This window comes from Panthera pardus, unplaced genomic scaffold (genome assembly GCF_024362965.1).
Source record: "Panthera pardus isolate Hobbes unplaced genomic scaffold, ASM2436296v1 HiC_scaffold_16, whole genome shotgun sequence".
Lineage (NCBI taxonomy): Eukaryota > Metazoa > Chordata > Mammalia > Carnivora > Felidae > Panthera > Panthera pardus.
Window position 1 is genome coordinate 9,311,665 of NW_026526721.1, and position 19,789 is coordinate 9,331,453.

At 45.8% G+C, this 19,789-nt stretch overlaps 1 protein-coding gene and 1 pseudogene across 1 annotated transcript; both read right to left on the reverse strand.

Moving 5' to 3' along the window:
- Positions 1-5,344: 5,344 nt before the first annotated feature.
- Positions 5,345-14,059, reverse strand: LOC109249660 (carbonyl reductase [NADPH] 1-like; annotated as a pseudogene).
- A 267-nt stretch (positions 14,060-14,326) lies between these two features.
- On the reverse strand, positions 14,327-17,899 carry LOC109249759 (carbonyl reductase [NADPH] 1). The gene is made up of 3 exons (XM_019420286.2): positions 17,511-17,899; positions 16,833-16,940; positions 14,327-15,000 (listed from the first exon to the last, which is right to left on the reverse strand). Exons 1-3 carry the CDS (start codon positions 17,797-17,799, stop codon positions 14,564-14,566), a joined length of 834 nt encoding a protein of 277 aa, XP_019275831.1. The 5' UTR covers positions 17,800-17,899; the 3' UTR covers positions 14,327-14,563.
- Between the last annotated feature and the right edge of the window lie 1,890 nt (positions 17,900-19,789).

A 19,789-nucleotide genomic window follows, 5' to 3' on the forward strand; every position in this document is an offset into this window, starting at 1 on the left:
TGCTGTTAATCTATTCCTATTGGATCAGCTATCATCCTCTTATGGGTAAAACCATCAACCCATATGGGCAGAATCCACAGTGTACATCCCATCAAGATTCACATAGGTCCCTCAAAACCTCTCCCCTAAATTAATCAACACCCTACAAATAGAGAAGTCCTTCAAGGCATCAAGCCCATAATAGATTACAAGGCTCAAGAGTCTCATCCCCTGCACAAGTCATTGTAACAGACCTGTTTTACCTGTAAAAAACAGAAAAAACAAACAACCAAAAAACCCTAACCGCTGAGGATGGAGGTTTGTCCAAAACCCCAGAGCAACCAATAACATTGTTAACCTCAGCACCCTATTTGTCCCAACCCACGAACAAACGTACTGACATCCATTGCCGCTGAAGGCAAATTTTTCACTGTAATAGCCCTATGCAGTACAGTTTTTATGATTCTAGTTGATAAGGACAGCCAGTCTCTTTTCGCCTTCACTTGGGAAGAATGGCAATGCACAGGGACAGTAATGTCCCAGGGCTACACAGAGAGTCCTTTCTGTTTTGACACAACGGTTAGAGGCTGATTTGGATGATAGTAAGTTTTCTGCAGGCTCTCCTTTGTCTCAGCATGTAGATGATTTGCTTCTCTGTTCACCTTCTCGACCGTCTTCACAGGAAGATCGCATCTACCTGTTAAAACTTGGGCCATAAAGAGACATAAGGTCTCCAGGGAAACCAGTGCAGTTAACCCAGACTCAGGTCAGAAACTTAATGCATGAGATCTTGAAATGAGAACTGTATTTGGACTCCAAGGATTTGGCGTTGCCAGCAACTGACAAGTTACCTTTTGACTCCCCATGACAATTTACAGGAAACTCCTCTAACCAATGCAGATTTTTTATGGTTTCCTGATGGCTCCTATTTAAAGGATGGTAATGGTAAAATATCATGCTGCAAAGGCTATTACAACTCCCTTAGAGGTCACTTCATTCTTAAAAGACTGTTGGGAGTAAGTGAGCACTCGAAGAGTATAGAGAATAACCAGAAAGGAAATGACTGAAGAAGCAGAGTCTCTTAGGAAGGGTTGCAATGGTTCAGAAATGACAGCCGAGTCTCTTTTGAAGAGCTGGAATGGAGAAGGTGGGGACAAACCCAAAGGACAACTGTTAGGATCTGGTCAGTGATAATCAGGAGGTGGGCATAGTGAGCTCATTTGTCATAGTGAGTGGATGGTGGGGTCTGTGACCAGGATGATACTAGGAAAGTACAAGTATCATCTGGACATGTTTTAGATGTTTAGATGGGGGTATGTGTAGGGGACTGGAGGGCTGCAATTTGAGAAGGGAAGGGAGGACATCCCGAGGAAAGGGAGAGGCGGGAAGAGAACTATGTGTTTGGAGCTCTGGGAATGTTCTAGGCAGGTGAAGGATTTTAGGAGGCTCTAAACAAGTTTGGATAGGGACGAGTCCACTAGCCTGAATAAGACCACTCAGAAGGAGGGAGAGGGAGAAGGAAGGGTCCAGGAAGAAATCCCCAGGGAAGTGCACCTGTGAGGACACAGAGCCAGAAAAAGGCCTCTGGGAGGAGAGTTTGGAATGAAGATATAAAGGAGAAGAAGAAGCCAGTTGTGAGAGGCCAGTGGGACAGAGGGCACTGCTGAGTGCTGGACACGTGTGTACAGAGTCCTGAGGGGAAGGGCACCTGTCCAGGTGGGGATACAGCAGGGAGGCCGGGGCGGCTGAGCAGGGAGAGGGTCTGTAGATGCGGTCAGAGAGGCAGGGCCAGATCATTCCAGAAACAGTACCGCTGTAAGTCGTCACACCTACTTTAGGGTTTCATTAGAGGCAGCAGTTCTGTGCACATGTCTCAGGTACCAAAGAAGTTTGTTTTCCATGTCACTTCTGCTTGAATATGTAAGGGTGTGTGATCATTAGCTGGTAGGGGAGAAGGAGAACAGGTTAATAAGAAGTAGCCATCTGAGAAGATTTCCCCAGTCACCTTAAAATTTTTTGTTGTATGTGCAATCTGGTCAGTTCTCAGTAATGTGTAGACAGGTGAACAGTTTGTCCCAACTTGTATTATCTGGCTGGTTGATGTTGTGTAGCTTTGTTATTTGGCACCCATTGCAAGCAGCAAAGATAAGAGGGCACAATGGCATTTCTACATATGACTCTTTGGCATTTTTTGTGTATTTCAAAATAAGTTAAAAATTCATAGAGATGCACAAAGTCCAACAGAGAGAATCTTTCAAAAACCTGGGTAAAGTCCCTGAGAGTCTGATCCATGGCAATGTCAAGGTCCTCTGGCTGGAAAGGCTTGCAACTCCTGGAAGTTTCTGTCCTCCCTGCACGTCTGATCTGACCTCTTTCCCTAGGAAGGCCGTTCTAGAACCCCTCAGAGCTGTAGGCCCCACAGCAGCTCTTCAGACACCCACCCCAACCGCTTCTGGGTAGTCCCCTAAGAGAGGTTTCCTGGCCTAAGAGCTCCAGTGTTCTTAACCTCGAAGATGATACCTTCGAAAATGATGCTCTAGTTGTTGACCAACACGTGAGGTCCCTGTACTCCTTCGGCAGGAAGTCATGCAGGGCGCAGATGCTCTGCAGGTCCTTGATGTCCAGCAGGTGGAAGCAGGGGCTCAGGCCCTTGGCCCGGAGCTGCCGCACAGCCGACTGTCCCCACGCCTCATCCAGCACTATGAACATCATGTTGCCCGAGAACTGCAGGCACACGTTGTACGTGATGGAGAAGCCAATGCCTTGTTGGCCCTGGTCACCAGTGCCACACGGTGTCTGAACACATGGCTGTGTGGAGGGCTAGCGAGGTCCTGTGTGTGGAGCTGATGGTGCTGTGGGCCACACGGAGGGCTAGTGGTGCGGAGGCCTGGCCACAGTCAGAGATGCCAGTAGAACTGTGTTCTGGGATCCAGTGCTGTGATTCCTAGAGCCCAGGCGCTGCCTCCGTTCCTCCATGAAAGCAGGGACCAGACGTTCCAGGAGGTTCCCTAATGACGCTATTCCAGATATGTCCTTCCTGGGGCTGCACTCTGAGCCCAACTAGGATTCTATCCTCTTAGGATCCCTCCTCTGAGCCAAGCAGTGCTTTGAGGAGTACTGACGTGCTTCCCAAAACAAAGGTTGTGGGTGATTGATTAAAAGGATGCTAAAGTTTCATAGCTTTTGAGGGAACAATTTTGGGAGAACCTCTATAGGAGAAAAAGAGAGCAATCATCTTGGGAATATGCCTTTCATCTGCAGAATGGGAATGGTTGCCTTCTAAGATACAGTGAAATTGTTCATACAACAAAACCGGTATTGAGCATACAGATCTCCTTGCTTTCTTAGGAGAATCTCAAGGGTGAGAAACAGAATTAGGTCCTGTGCTGAGACTGGGGTGTGGGCAGGGCTCCTCCCTCAGTGTGAGTCCCAGTGTGCCCCCAGATGAGGCAATGTTTATGAAGTTCATGTGGGCCAAGGCAATGATTGCAATGTTTAATTTAATGGTTACACAATCCCGTTTGCCTGTAGTGCTTGCTTTTTTGTTTTCTTTAAGGTCACAGTTAATAAGTATTATATGTAATTAGGTGTTATTTTTAAAGTATTGAGGAACACAGACCTGTGATGCTGGGATATATTTCTAAACTAGCAGTAGACGTGATATGTCTTGTCCTTGATAGTGATACTCCTCAAGGTTCATTTTAGAAACACAAGCTAACAGGGAGGAAATTAACAGCCTTGTTGAAGAGAAAACGTTAAAGGAAACCTCACTTATATTTTTTATTTCATTTTATTCTTTAAAAGGCTGTTTTTAAGTAATGTCTATACCAAACGTGGGGTTCCAACTACCAACCTTGAGATCAAGAGTCCCATGCTCTAACGACTGAGCCTCCTAGGCGCCCCACAGGAAACCTCTTTCCAAATAGAAACCTTACCCCATGGGGCGCCTTGGTGGCTCAGTCAGTTGAGCGTCCAACTCTTGATTTTGGCTCAGGTATTGGTCTCATGACTTGTGAGATCGTGCTGTGCCTCAGAATCTGTGATGATAGTAAGGAGCCTGCTTGGGATTCTCTCTCTCCCCCTTCTATCTGCCCTCCCCTGCTCATGTTCTCTCTCCAAATAAATAAACTTAAAGAAAAAAAAACAAAACCGTGCCTTTGCTTTGCAGGGCCTATCTGTTCTCATTTCTGTCAGCCTAAAAACCCCTGGTGAAGACTAAAAAATAATCATGAGAGGAGGGAGTCTGAACAATCTGGATGCTTCTGTGAGGGGTGGGAGGTGGTGGGCATTCACGGAGGCCCCTAGGGAGCCAGGCTGGGTGTGTGGCAGTAAGAAGCTCCCCTCAGGGCCCTGGATGTGTCAGGTCCCAGTCCGGGGACGCCTATGGAGGGCACTTTGCACCGCCCTTGTTTTCAGCCTGTTCACGTGTATTAGTTCCTTTACTCTTCATGGAAATCCTAAGACTTCCCCCGAATTGTACACTTGAGGAGACTGACATACAGCAACATGCAGGATTTTGCTCAAGGTCAACCCGTAGGTGGCAGAGCCAGGATCTTTTCATTTCCAGATGTTTGTTTTGAAAGCTTTCAAAGAGAGAAGTGGAAAGAATAGGACTGTGGACACCCATGTATCCTCCAAACTAGCCTCAGTAGTGATGAGTGTGTTACTATCCTTCACCTTCTGTAGAGATTTTGCTGGACCATGTTAATGTTACAGACTTGACCGTTTCTCCTTACATGAATAGCGCATTCACCTTGAGAGTTGACAGTAATTCTTTCATATCCATTGATACCAATCCTTATTCACTTTTCCTCCTTGTCTCAGGTTGTCTCATGGATATGCCTCTAGTGCCCACTCCCATTTCACACCTTGCAATTGTGTTTTTTTTTCCCCAGTGAGTTTGCTATTTAAAGAGACCACAACGATGTCTATTTTGTAGTAGAGGCTGATAAAGTATGCTAGTTAGGGAAATCTAGCCCTATTCATGGGTTTATATATTGTCTCTGGTGACTTTCAAGCTACAAAAGCAGATTTGATTAGAGACCACTGGCTTGCAAAGGCAAAAATATTCATTATGTGGCTCTTTCACTAATGTTTACCAACACCTGAGTGAAACTGTCCCTGCTCTTGACCTAACTTAGGGTCTGTTAGACTTTGGGGCAGGTTGGCAAGAAACAATCTGCACACATGGACATTTACTTATAATTGTTTATTCATCTATGATATTCATTCATTGTTGGTTGGCATTAATTCCACTTTTTCTTCTCATATATCACAGAAGAAATCACAAAAGACTTCCCAGAATTAGTAACCAATTCAATTTAAGTACTCAATATGGACAGTGGTTCTTCCTCCTCCTCCTTTTCCTCCTCCTCCTCCTTCTACTTCCTCTGATATGAACATTGTTAACAGTGTAGTCCTTTTGTTCATATCATGGAAGTATCATAATGGGACCCATGGAGGGAACTGGGGCGGGGGGGAGTCCCCATTGTTCAATGTTCTTCTCCATTACAAACTCCCCGTCAGGCCCCTTAGCATCTGAGGGCAAAAGGGCCAAGTAGATGGGGGTCTCTGCTCCTTCTTCTGGGCTTTTAATGGCTGTAGGTCTACCCATGTCTGTTCTCACCCACCTAGGGCAGCAGGCATTCAGAAGGATCCTGTTTCCCCTCCTCTGCTCACTCAGTTTCCTGGCATGGATTCTGGACAGGACAGTGATACCCATCTTTGACACTCCATATGTGAGTACTTTCATATCAGGGCAGCCTTCCTTCCTGTGTACCCCGCTCTTTGTGTCTTCCAGAAACTTGTTCATGAGCCCCACCAGCTCCTCCTCTGTGATAGTCTCACTTCTGAACTTCTGCTGAAGTTCTGAGCTGCAGTTGTTAAGAACTATGAAGCTCATTATACTAGACACAGTGGCCACTCTGCCTAAAATACAACACAAATGGTCATGTAGAATCGCATGTGTAAGAATGATGAATACCAAAATCCCTTAGATTTGCCCATTTGGGAGACAGTTACCAGTTTGCTAGGAGTGTGAATGTAGTCTTCCTATATAAATGAAGGACACAATCCAATATTGAACCTTGCAAGACTCATAATGTCTCAGAGGATGTCAGAGAAATGATCTAATGGGGTGTGCAGTGCCCAGATGTCCCATAAAGAAAAGAAAGTGACTTCTACAGGAACGTGCTATCAGAAGGTAAGTCGGTGCTCACTGCAATCATGAGTAGAGAGCCACTTTTCTTCACAGGTCCCCTTTGGAACCATCTTAACATCTTATGGTCCCATGGCCAGTGCTCTATGAACAAGTGTCTACTAACCAACAAACATCTGATCATTTTAGTGATGACCTTTTGAAGAAGAACAGACTGCATGTGTTTTGTGGGCTGTCCCTCTGATAAAACCAGGTAAAAAGAAATCACCTCAGTGGGCTAAGGTGTGTGGTATTTTCTCTATGTTGGAATTTCATCAACTTGGGAGCAGTGAGAAAACACCAGGCAATATAGTTATGGGAAGGGGCAATGGAACAGTCACATGTTAAAAAGATAGTATAAAAAAGAAATGCTATAACATGGATGAATCTTGATAACATTACCCAAAAGAAAGTGGCCAGTCACAAAAGACTACTCATTATATGATTCTCTATATATGGGATGTCCAGAGAAGTAGATGATCAGACAGATAATAGATTAGAGGTGCTTCAGGCAGTGGGATTGTGGGAAAAGAGGGCTGGTGCTAAGGGCACAGGTTCTCCTTGGGGTGATGACAGTATGCTAATCTTAAAGAAGTGATTGTTCCACAAGTCTGTCCATATACTAAATTCCACTGAATTGCATACCTGAAACGGGTAAAGTGTATGATATGTGAATTGTATCTCAGTAAAGTGGTTAGAAGTGTAAAGCAATCTCACAGTTCTAATTCTTTTTCAAAAATATATTTATTATTCATAAAAGTGAACTTACATTGACATGTATAAATAGTTTACTATTTTTCCATCTACATGAGTATCTTTAGCCTAATAGAAAGATTATGAGAATTTACGAACAGTAAGAGCTTCAATAAATTAGGAAACTATCCCTATTTTATGTAAATATCCGGGAAAGACAGTCATGGTCACTTAACTCTGAGCTCCATCCCACTAAGGAATGTCAGTGCCATACAAGTTCAGTGTAAGAGATAATGCATGACCCTGTGATTCTCATTGGTGGTGTTTAGAGACAATTAAAATGAATTGCAGAAACTGTCTTATTAATGTAACAGGTTTCTAAGATGAATACCTTTGAGAAAGGAGTCAGTTACTCCATACTTCCTTCCATCTACAACATACTAAGCTAAGATTAATGGAACTTAGGGGCACCTGGGTGACTCAGTCAGTTAAATGTCTGACCCTTGATCTTGGTTCAGGTCATGATCTTGTGGTTTGTGAGTTCGAGCCCCGCGTTGGCTCTATGCTGACAGCTCTCTCTCTCTCAAAAATAAATAAACATTAAACAATATTTTTAGAAAAGTTAGATGTTTTAGTAAGCAGCTCTCCGATTTTATTACTTCTCACTAGTTTATTTCATTTTCAAAAATCATTTGCCTCTTTCACAACAAAAGTAACATATATTAACGATTTGAAGTTTCAAAAACAGAAGTGTGTGAAATAAGACAGAAGTAGAGGAACCAACATTGGGTAACTGCTATAGTAGAAAGACTGCTACATTTACTCCCTAGGGTGCAGAGCCAGTTTCTTAAGTACCTTTAGTATAGATAGTAAATGGAAAACTCTACTAACGTTCTGTAGGCTGTTTGTAATGAAGTGATGACCTCTTTCCTATTCTCTACTTTCTATCTCAGGAAGTCTAGTATCAGCTGTGAAAATGCTTACCTGTAAGCATGATGGGGAGTAAAAGGTTTTGTAGGTAAATTCCTGGTAGTAGATGCTGCAACCAAACCCTCTTCCTCAGGCCTGTCCCATGCACTGAACACATCCCCAAGCGGGCAGGGTGGCTGTCAGGGGGCTTCGCCTAGAACTGGGAGAGATGGTAGATGCTTCTGGTCTGACAGCTCAGGACAGGAATCACATGAGAAGGAATGGGAAGCACTTGTGGAGTTTATACAGCAAAGACTCTGATCCAAACATTTTTGTCGTCAGCGTGGACTCATGGCTTTCAGTGTCATTTCGGAATGCACGCAGCCTATATACTAAGAAGTGTATGGACCATCCCAGTGTCCTTGTGCTAAGGGTGTGTGAGTTCACGTCAGTGTGTGATATGTATGTGAATGGGAGTGTGCGTGAGACAGAGACTGTATGTGTGACTCTAAGTATGTGACACTGTGCGTGAGGTAGTGTGACAGTTGCCCTGTCACAGTCACTACGAAAAGCACATTACCCAGGTAAGAAAGGACTCTTGTGCTGGTGGGGCCGGGGTGTGTGTTGGGCTTACAGTTTATCCAGACCATTACTCTGTATGTGACCAGGGATCTATTGTTAGGAAATCTCTCACTGTCTCCTACTCTCCAAACCTCACTGTCCTCAAGCAGAGCCACAGTGATCTACACAACGCAGGGTATTTTAGACATCATCTCATTGGGAGTCACAAATTTCAAGTGCATTACTTGATTCTCAAGGCTATTCAGAGTCTGTAAGTTCAAGCTGGTTCTTGTGACCTTTGATGATTTCACATTCATCACATTCCCTGGAAGATTCATGTTTTCTAATACCAAGAGGACCAGTTGTTAAGTCTCTGGACTGATAGGGGGTTTTCACAAAACACCTCAGGGTTTTAAATGTGCCTCCTGTGGTTTTCCCTGAGGTACCTGGGGCCCTGAGACGAGGAAGACATAGGCCCAATCAAGCAGAGTCCTTATGTTGTTTCTCTAAACCTACCAGGTAAGGCTTCATTTGGAGAGGGGGATCAAGTAAAAATGATTTGAGGACCTTGAGTAGTGGGAAGAACCACTAGTTTGGATGTCCCATGACCTCAGTCTGCAACCAGCTGTGCTCGTGACCTTGAGATTCATTATTCCTCCATGTTATTAATGGGCACCATATATAAGATGCCCAGTACATCACATCTAGAATGCCCAGCCACCTATCCTTTCTAGAACCAATATGTCAGAGGGTGTGTGTGAGTGAGTTACGTTTACTATTGTAATTTTCCAAGCAAATTCCTCTAGTGGCGTTTCAGACTAAGGATATTGCAAAGCAGTACCTTTTCAAATGAAGGTTGAGAACACCTTTTTTAAGGTTTCCTTGATAAGTGCAGCGTTAACAAGACTGTATTTCCGCCTAGTACTTTAAGCTAATATCTGATGAACAACAATGTTCAGATTTCCAGTTTGCTCAATTCCTTAGAGATGTTTATATCTTAATATCTTTTTGAAATAAAACCATAGATAAAGACAATAAAGAGGAACAACAGCTTATCCTTTTAAAGAGAGTATCCTTCTCATTCAGGAATAGGAATTTGCGGGGCAGGGGAGGGAAATGATATAGAATGTGGGAAAGGGTTTACATGACCTTGATACTGATTGCCTGGTTAAGACTGGTGGTGGGCACCTGGGTGTTGTAGATTCTTAGTATTTTGTTTTTGTGGCTAAATTATTTCAGTAAAACTCTTTTTGAAGAAAGGATTAAAAAGTAAGAAGAATGAACATATACTATTGTGACCTTAGGTTCACGATTCTGTCTTTTGGTTTGTCCTTTCATGCCAAAACCCAAAGCAGACATTGGAAGCAGACATTGCATTTTTGAATAGGTTCTGAACTAGAGAGATCTGGTGGACGTCATTCAAGATTGTTCTTGAAACTATCCTGGTTTCCAAAGTAGGTGGGAGGTGGGAAAGTATTTGCTTTTGGTTATGCTAGCTAGGATTTCTCCCAGATAGTCTTGCTAAAGGGTGTAAAGTTATGGTAACATGAACTGCTGTGGCTGCCATCCCCCCAAACAATGGAAGAACTCTCCTATTTTCAAAGTCAAGAAAACCCTGCTCTTACACTGAGAGTACAGCTTGCATTTCTAGGTCCCTGAGTCTAATTTTTCTGAGTCAGGATCAGTTGTTTGATTAGAGCCTGCCTCAGCAAATGCAGGAGAACACTCATTTCTCATTCTGGTCCATGACCAAATACACAGCAGGCACCCACACTGTTCTGTAGGTGAGAAAACAATCGGCCAGAAGTGAGTTTTGCCTTCTAAGGGATACGTGTAGGAAGTGTGATGCTGGCACAAGGAACTCGTCCCACATCAACCTTATGGTGAGTAAAGGAGTCAGGGGACATTTGAGAGCTGCCCTTTGGGTGCCGGTGAAACCAGTGGTAGAAGGAGAAGTAGTAGAAATTTCCAGGAATGAAGAGGCAGTGGGGGCAGAACTGACAGTAAACTGTATACGCATGTGCTCACTCAGGCCAGACACCCTGATCTTTCTAAAAGTGTCACCTCACTTACTCAGTGTACTAAACGAGTGGTGGTTCTCCCATCATATTAACGTGGAGGTAAATATTAAAGTGGTTTAGAACCAGGGAATTATAGCAGTTTGTTTTGTGCAAACATTGAACAAGGTGAGGGGAACTGATGGGCCTGGACTTTGGCAGGTCTGACGACAGAGATCCCTAGAAGCTATGCTCAGGATTGAGCTTTGGTCCTAGACTTTTGGGAGTAAATGAGCACCCAGAAAGTACAGGGAATAACCAGAAAGGAAAAGACTGAAGAAGTAGCGTCTCTTTGGAAGGTTACAATTGGCCAGAAATGACAGCTGAGTCTCTGTTGGAGAGTTGGGATGGAGAAGGTTGGGGGCAAATCCATAGGGCAACTGTTAGGACCTGGTCAGTGATAATCAGGAGGTGGGCATGGTGACCTCATTTGTCATGGAGGGTGGATGGTGGGGTCTGTGACCAGGATTATATTGGGAAAGCACAAGTGTTATCTAGATGTGTGTTAGAGTTTTAGGTAGAGGTGTGGGGCGGGGGGAGGTTGGAGGGCTGGGATTTGAGGAGGGAAAGGAGGACATCCTGAGGAGAGGGAGAAGCAGGAAGAGAACTATGCGTGTCTGGAACTCTGGCAATGTTCTAGGCAGGTGACAGAGTTTAGGGGGCCCTAACAAGTTTGGATAGGGACGAGTCCACTAGCCTGAATAAGATCACTCAGAGGGAGGGAGAGGGAGAAGGAAGGGTCCAGGAAGAAATCCCCAGGGAAGTGCACCCGTGAGGACACAGAGCCAGAAAAAGGCCTCTGGGAGGAGAGTTTGGAATGAAGATATAAAGGAGAAGAAGAAGCCAGTTGTGAGAGGCCAGTGGGACAGAGGGCACTGCTGAGTGCTGGACACGTGTGTACAGAGTCCTGAGGGGAAGGGCACCTGTCCAGGTGGGGACACAGCAGGGAGGCCGGGGTGGCTGAGCAGGGAGAGGGAGCAGGGCCTGTAGATGCGGTCAGAGAGGCAGGGCCAGATCATTCCAGAAACAGTACTGCTGTAAGTCGTCACACCTACCTTGGGGTCTCATTAGGGGCAGCAGTTCTGTGCACACGTCTCGGGTACCAAAAAGTTTGTTTTCATCGTCACTTCTGCTTGAATATGTAAAGGGGCGGGGTCATTAGCTGGTATGGGAGAAAGAGAGTAGGTTAGTAAGTAGTAGCCTTCTAAGAAGATTCCATGCAGTGACAGTAACATTTTTGTTGTATGTGCAATCTGGTCAATTTTCAAGTGTGTAGGTTAGTGTACACTTTGTTCCAAAGGGAATTATCTCACGCAGTGATGCTATTTAGCTTTGTAATTTGGCACCATTGCAAAAAGCTAAGGTAAGGGTGCACAAGGCATCTCTGCATATGACCCTGTGGGATTTGTTGTGTTATTTCAAAATTAGTCAAAATTCATGGAGGGGCACTCGTGTGCCTTAGTCGGTTAAGCGTCTGACTTTGCTCAGATCATGATATTGCAGTTTGAGTTCAAGCCCCACATTGGGCTCTGTGCTGACAGTGTGGAGCCTACTTGGGATTCTCTCTCTCCCTCTCTCTTCCCCTCCCTGCTCTCTCTCTCTCTCTCTCTCAAAATATACAAATAAACAAACAAAAGACTCATGGAGATTCTCAAAGAGAGAAACATGCAAAAACCCAGGTGAAGTCCCTGAGAGCCTGATCTATGGCAATGCCAAGGTCCTTTGGCTGAAAAGGCTTGCAGTTCCTGGAGGGTCCTCTCTCCCTCTGCCTCCAGTCTATCTTCTTCCCTAGGGTGGGTATTCTTGATCCCCTCGGAGCTATGGCCCCACAGCAGCGGTTCAGACACCAGCTCCAAACTCACCCTGGCTGGTCCCCTAAGGGAGGTCTCCTGGCCTTCCCATGTCCTTACTAGCAAGAGCAATGCCCGCGTTGTTCACCAGCACATCCAGGCCTCCGTACTCCTTGCGCAGAAGTCACGCAGGGCGCGGATGCTCTGCAGGTCGTTGACGTCCAGCAGGTGGAAGCGTGGACTCAGGCCCTCGCCCTGGAGCTGCTGCACGGCCGCCCGTCCCCGCGCCTCGTCCCGTGCCGTGAGCACCACGTCCCCGGAGAACTGCCGGCACAGGTCATGTGCGATGGCGAAGCCAATGCCCTTGTTGGCCCCAGTCACCAGTGGCACGTGGGATGTGTGATGGCATGACCGTGTGGAGTGCTAGGGAGGCCCTGTGTGTGGGACGGATGGTGTTGTGGGCCACACAGAGGGCCAGTGGTGCGGAGGCCTGGACCCAGAACTGTGTGCTGGGATTCAGTGCTGACTCCTAGAACACTAGGCCCCGCCTTCGTCCTTTCAAGAAAGTTAGAGCGAAGGTACCAGAAGGCTCTCTATACCAAATCTGTCTCCCCCGGGGCTGCACTGTGAGCCCAACCAGGCCTGTGTCCTCTTAGGATCCCTCCCTCTAGGCCCAGCATTGGTTCTGGTTGGAATGCTGTGCTCCCCAAAATAAAGGTGGTTGGTCATGGATTTATATGGGGTTGAGATTCATGGTAGGTGAATGAAAATTATTTTGGGAAAACCCCAGCAGAAAAAAAGGAGCACGGATATTGTCTTGAGCATGTGTCCTTCTTTCTCTGCAGAATGGATAAGGTTGCTTTCTTTGCAAAATTCAGTTTAGTTGCTTACACAGAACTGCCCTTGGGGACAAGATCCCCGTGCTTTTTAAAGAGAAATTCAAGAGGGAGAAGTAGAGAATTAGGTCTTGTCCTAACTTTTGGGCTTCTCCCTCAGTGTGACTGCCAGTGGGCCCTGAGAGGGAGGGAATGTTTATGAAGGTCACTGAGGGCTGAGGCATTGCTTAGAATGTTTAATGGTTATATAATCCCATTTGCCTAAATTGCCTATTTTTTATGTTCTTCCAAGGTCACAGTAAATAAATGTTATATATATGGCGTTATTTTTATGGTATCAAAAAAAAGATGTTTGTGATGGATTGCCAAAGGAGCAATTGAGATTCTATTGTGCTGCTCTACACATTGAGTTCCCTCATGGTCAGATTAGAAATACAAGCTCACAGGGAGGAAATTATTCACCCCTTTGAAGTGAAAAACTTTTAAAATACGGACCCTACCCTTGTTTTCTGGGTCTGTCACCTTTCATTTGGGTAAGGCTGAAAATCCCTGGTGAAGAGTGAAAAGTAAGAGACTCTTAAAATCTGAGAACTGAGGGTTGATGGGGGGGAGTGGGAGGGTGGGGAGGGTGGGTGATGGGCATTGAGGAGGGCGCCTGTTGGGATGAGCACTGGGTGTTGTATGGAAACCAATTTGACAATAAATTTCATATATATATAAAAAAAGAAATGTAATCAGTAAGTAGAAGCATCTTTAGAACAGGGATGTTCCTGTGAAGGGAGGCAGGTAGGTGGTGGGTGTTCATTCAGGCCCACAGGAGCCAGGCTTGGTTTGGGCAGGAAGAATCTTCTGTCACTTTGGTGTCCTGGGGCGAGTCACTTGGGAGTCATGATCTACACCCAATCTTACTCAGTTCCTCCCCTTGTCTCAGATCGCCGTATGGATGTATCTTGTGTTCTCACTCCTATTTCACACGTGGCGATTGTTTTTCCCAAGGAATCCGATATTTTAAGAGATCACAGCAGATGTGTTGCCCATGTTATACTAGAGGCTGGTGAAAAATGCTCCCTGGCACATCCAACCATGCTCATTGGCTTATGTGTTGGCTCTGGGTTCTTTCAGCTACAACAGCAGATCTGAGTAGATCCTATAGGGACTGTGTGGCCTGCAAAGCTAAAAGTATTACTATCTGTCTCTTTCTATAATGTTTGCTTACTCTTGAACTAGACTGTAACTTCTCCTCATCTACTCAGGTGTATTAGATTTTTCTGCTGGTTTAGCATATACAGTCTGTACAAACAGGCATTTTATAAAGAACCATTTATTCATTTCTGGTGTTATTTCAGTGATTTCATTTTTCTCTGCCTTTTCACAGCTAAAATAAAAAATCTTTCACAGAATTAGCAGACTACTCAAATACAAGTAGGGATATTTTACACTCTGTTTTGTTTTGGATAGGGATAGTATCGACAGGGAAAGAGTTCTTTTGGGCAAGGGAGGGGGTTTCACAGAGGGCCCCATAGATGGAACCATGAATTCGGTTCACCATTGTTCGACTTTCTTCTCCATAACAAACTCCCCGTGAGGTCCCTCAGCATCTGAGGGCAAAAGGGCCAAGTAGACGGGGGTCTCTGCTCCTTCTTCTGGGCTTTTAGTGGCTCTAGGTCCAGCCATGTCTGTTCTCACCCACCCAGGGCAGCAGGCATTCAGGAGGATCTTGTCCCCTCTCCTCTGCTCACTCAGTTTCCTGGCATGGATTCTGGACAGGACCGTGACACCAATTTTTGCCACTCCATATGCAGTATCAGGCCAGCCCTCCTTCCTGTGCACCCCGTTCTTTGTGTCTTCCACGAACTTGTTCATGAGCCCCACCAGCTCCTCCTCTGTGATGGTTTCACTTCTGAACTTCTGCTGCAGTCCTGGGCTGCAGTTTTTAAGCGATCTGAGGCTCACTATGCTAGACACATTGACCACTCTGCCTAAAACACAACACAAAATGTTATGGAGAAGGGCAAAGAAAGATGAATTCCAGTTTCGCTAAGATTTGGTACTAGAAAATTTCCACTGAAGTATCATGAGTTTGCTGTGAGCATTAATGAAGACTGCCTGCATGAGTCAAGGACAGGACGGTCCTAAACTTGTTATACCCATAATGTCTCCGATGATGCCTGAGAAATGCTCTGGTGGGGAGGGCGCCGAGCAGATGCTCCACAGGAAATCAGAAATGGCTCCTATAAGAACACACTAACAAGGATGAATGTAGGCCTGAGAACCTGAGTGACATCTCTGTGGCAGATTTGCTCATGTGATATGGACCGAACCAACTGTGAGTGACCAAGTGGGACTCTAGCAATGTGCCAGCATCTCTTGATTCTTATTTTTCTGTTAGATGTGCTACTGCACTGTGACGTGGTGTCACATTGGACTTCTTAGTAAGATTCAACTACCATCTATAAATGAATCATATGATGCTATGGAGAGTGATGAGCAAATGTACCGGAAGACTGAGTGACCGTCTGCTCAGGATGTAATACTGATGGAAAATGACAAGCCTGATGAAAAACTGGATTTACCTGACTGTCAGCTAATTTCTATACTGTTAAATTAATTAAACAAGGAGGCCATTACTTTGCGGTGGCTCTAATACCCTGGTGGCATATGTAGCAAACCAAAATCAATGCCTGTAAATGCCTCAAACTTACAAAACTGAAACCTAAGGACGACCGATCACAAACAACCAACTAAGCTTGAAGTTACATTCAATCAATAATTTTCTTCCCTTAATTCTGGGTTTTTCTGTATCATAGTCCTTCCCTGAGCACCTGTCAATGGAGCATTGCTAACTACTTCTGGTTTTGTGCTTCCTGATCCAAATACAGTTGAACCTTGACAACCCAGGGATTAGGAATTGCTGAATCCCCATGCAGTAAAAAATCTACATTAACTTCTGATATCCCCAAAAGTTTACTGATAGTTTGATTTTGACTGAAGGCGTATCCATGACATAAACAGTCGATTAACATACATGATGTATTCTTACAATAAAGTAAGGTAGAGAACAGGTTAAGAAAATCGTAAATAAAAGAAAATATATTTATAGTACTGTACGTATGCTTATGGAAAAAAATGTGCATATAGGCAGCCTGAGCAGGCCTGGACGGAGGCAGTGGTGTGGGGGCCTCTCCAGGTGACAGCAGGCCTGAGGGACAGTAGAGCTGCCTCATCTGCCTGGAGATAGACCACTGGCCTGTGGCCATCTGTGGCACATGTGAGTGTGCAGGCCTTCTGGAGGCGATGGGGAGGGATCTGCACCTGGCCTGGGCAGGGCGTCCTGAGGAGAAAGAGAGGCAGGAGGAGAACTATGTGTGTCTGGGGCTCTGGGAATGTTCTAGGCAGGTGACAGAGTTTAGGGGGCCCTAACAAGTTTGGATAGGGAAGAGTCCACTAGCCTGAATAAGATCACTCAGAGGGAGGGAGAGGGAGAAGGAAGGGTCCAGGAAGAAATCCCCAGGGAAGTGCACCTGTGAGGACACAGAGCCAGAAAAAGGCCTCTGGGAGGAGAGTTTGGAATGAAGATATAAAGGAGAAGAAGAAGCCAGTTGTGAGAGGCCAGTGGGACAGAGGGCACTGCTGAGTGCTGGACACGTGTGTACAGAGTCCTGAGGGGAAGGGCACCTGTCCAGGTGGGGATACAGCAGGGAGGCCAGTGTGGCTGAGCAGGGAGAGGGAGCAGGGCCCGTAGATGAAGTCATAGAGGCAGCGGCAAGATCATTCCAGAAACACCACTGCCTGGGTCCCTTGTCACACCTACCTTGGGGTTTCATTAGAGGCAGCAGTTCTGTGCACACGTCTCGGGTACCAAAGAAGTTTGTTTTCATCGTCACTTCCGCTTGAATATGAAACGGTGTCGGATCATTGGCTTTCAGGGAGAAAGAGATTAGCGTTAATAGCAGCCATGTGGTAAAATTCCACAGAATGGCATATGAAGGAAAAGTGCATGTGAAATGTGGTGAATTTTTTGTAAAACTGGCCTCTAGTTCATAGTATTGTGCCAATGACAACGTCCTCATTTGATAAGGTTGGAGAATGTTGTAAGATGGCACCATCTTGGGGAGGGTGGGTGAAGGGGGCACACACGGGATCTGTGTTCACCAATTTGTGCCATTTTCTTGTTTATTTCAAAATGCATTAAAAATCCACCCAACTGCCCTGAAGCCCAATCCCAGAGAAACCCTGTGACAACCTGGAAAGAATCCGAGGAGTCTTAGGAAACACAAAGGTCACTCTGGATGAAAAGCGCTGTGATTCCCCTGGGACTTGGCTCCGGGCCCCACCCCTGTCCCCCATCCCTCCTTCAGCCCTACGGAGCCATTTGGGCCGCCACAGGCGCTGAGAGCCCCACCGCAGCGATTTCCCCAACAGATGCAGCCCACCCTGGCTGGAGGTGCTCCGTGGTGTCCACCTCCCCTGCGTGCCCCCATCCCCTTACTCTTGAAGGCGATGCCCGCGTTGTTGACCAGCACGTCCAGGCCCCCGTACTCCTTGCGTAGGAAGTCGCGCATGGCGCGGATGCTCTGCAGGTCGTCGATGTCCAGCAGGTGGAAGCGGGGGCTCAGTCCTTCGGCCTGGAGCCGCTGCACTGCCGCCTGTCCCCGCGCCTCGTCCCGCGCCGTGAGCACCACGTCCCCCGAAAACTGCCGGCACAGGTCGCGCACGATGGCGAAGCCGATACCCTTGTTGGCCCCGGTTACCAGAGCCACGCGGGTGTGTGACGACATGGTTGCGCGTGGGGTGCACGAAGTACTTGCGCGGGGAGCGGACCTTCAGAAAGCGTTCACTGCGCTCGGTGCCTCTGGAGTTTACGCACAAAGTTCGGCGCGCCTGCGCGGGTTTAGAGGGCGCTAGGGGCGCGCGGGCGGGACGCACCTCCCCCTTAGGGCGTGGCTTCCCGGGAACCTCCCAGGGGTGGTGGAGAATGGGAAGGGCAGGTGGGTGGCAGAGGCTGGTTAGGTAGCTGCCCGCCTGGCAGCGGAGAGAATCATTCTGTTTGGCCATGTCCCTCATTGAGTCTAAACTGAGCCTGTATCCCTGGTTCTCCAAGGGTTTTTCTTTGTATCCTCTCAACTATTCAACCATTGACTTGTGTAATTCAACAAATAGGGCATTTGTAGGGACTGTTTTGTCTGTTTTTCCGGGTGAGGAAAAAAAATCTCTTGAAGTGTTTGGAACTATAGTTGTGGAATAAGCTAGGAGATCAAGTGTGTGTTGTTTTCTTCCCTAAGTATGTGAAAGCAAATCTACCGGTTTGTCCTTGGTTGGTTTTCACGTTAGAGTGGGGAACAGTCACTAAATCGTCACAGGGTTACCTCCCCCGACACTTGCAGGGTCATCAGGTTACTTGTATGCAGGTTCTGCAGTGTACAGGTGGAAGGAGGGGTTTGAAGCCCTTTCTTACATTCAAAATAACTTGTCAGGGTGCATCTTATTTTCCCCATTTTATTTTTTATTATTTTTTTAAATGTTTATTAATTTTTGAGAGAGAGAGAGGGAGTGAGCGGGGGAGCAGCAGAGAGAGAGGGAGACACAGAATCGGAAGCAGGCTCCAGGCTCTGAGCTGTCAGCACAGAGCCTCATGCGGGACTTGAACCTGTGAATCCGGAGATCATGACCTGAGCTGAGGTAGACCACTTAACCAACTGAGCCACCCAGGCGTCCCTCCCCATTTTAAAGTGAGGAAATGGATCCTAAGAAGTTCATAAATTAGGTCAATGGTGGGAAATGAATTTTCTTTTTTCTTAAAAATTTTTTAAAATGTTTATTTATTTTTTGAGAGAGACAGAGACAGAAGGCGAGTGGGTTAGGGGCAGAGAGACAGGGAGACACAGAAGCAGAAGCAGGCTCCAGGCTCTGAGCTGTCAGTGCAGAGCCCAATGCGGGGCTCGAACTCACAAACCCTGACATCGTGACCTGAGCGGAAGTCGGACGCTCAACCGACTGAGCCACCCAGGCGCCCCTCTTATGTCTTATTTACAACAGAGGAAAAGGGGACTATGAAACCAAATCTCATTTCTGCACTGCCTGGTATGATAGCCATGAGTGGCTATTTAAATGTAAATTTAATCGAAATAATACAACTTAAAATTCGGTGCTTAGTTACATTAGCCATATTTCAAGCGCTAGTAGTCACATGTATTAGTGGCCGCTGTTTTGGATAGTGCAGATCTATAGTATCTCCATTACAACAGAAATTTACAAGCAGTGCTTTAGATAGTTTCCAATTATGTTGCAATTCAAGGTGGGTTTCCAATTAGTTGCAAAAAACAAACAATTTGGGAAACCCCTTTGCTTCTTTTTGACCCCAATTTTTATTGAGATAATTGCAGATTTGCATATAGCAGTAAAAAAAGATACAGAGATTCCTTACGCTTTACACAGTTTTCATCTATGGTAAAATTTTGCAACAATATAGTAGGATATCATAATAAGGATAGTCACATGAAAACAATCCATCAATCATATTCGGATTTCCTCAGTTTTACTTGTGCTTATTTGTGTATTTGGATCTATACAATTTTATCACATGCTTGGGTTTGTCTGTCCACCACTAGAGATGTTGAAAACATTTCCATCAGCACAAAGATCCCCATTGTTGCTTTTTTATAGCCAAACATCTCTCTGTTGCCCACCCCCGCCTCCACTCAATTCCTTGGGAAGCAGTAATCTGTTCTTCATTTAAAAATTTTATTGTTTCAAAAACGTTATAGAGAT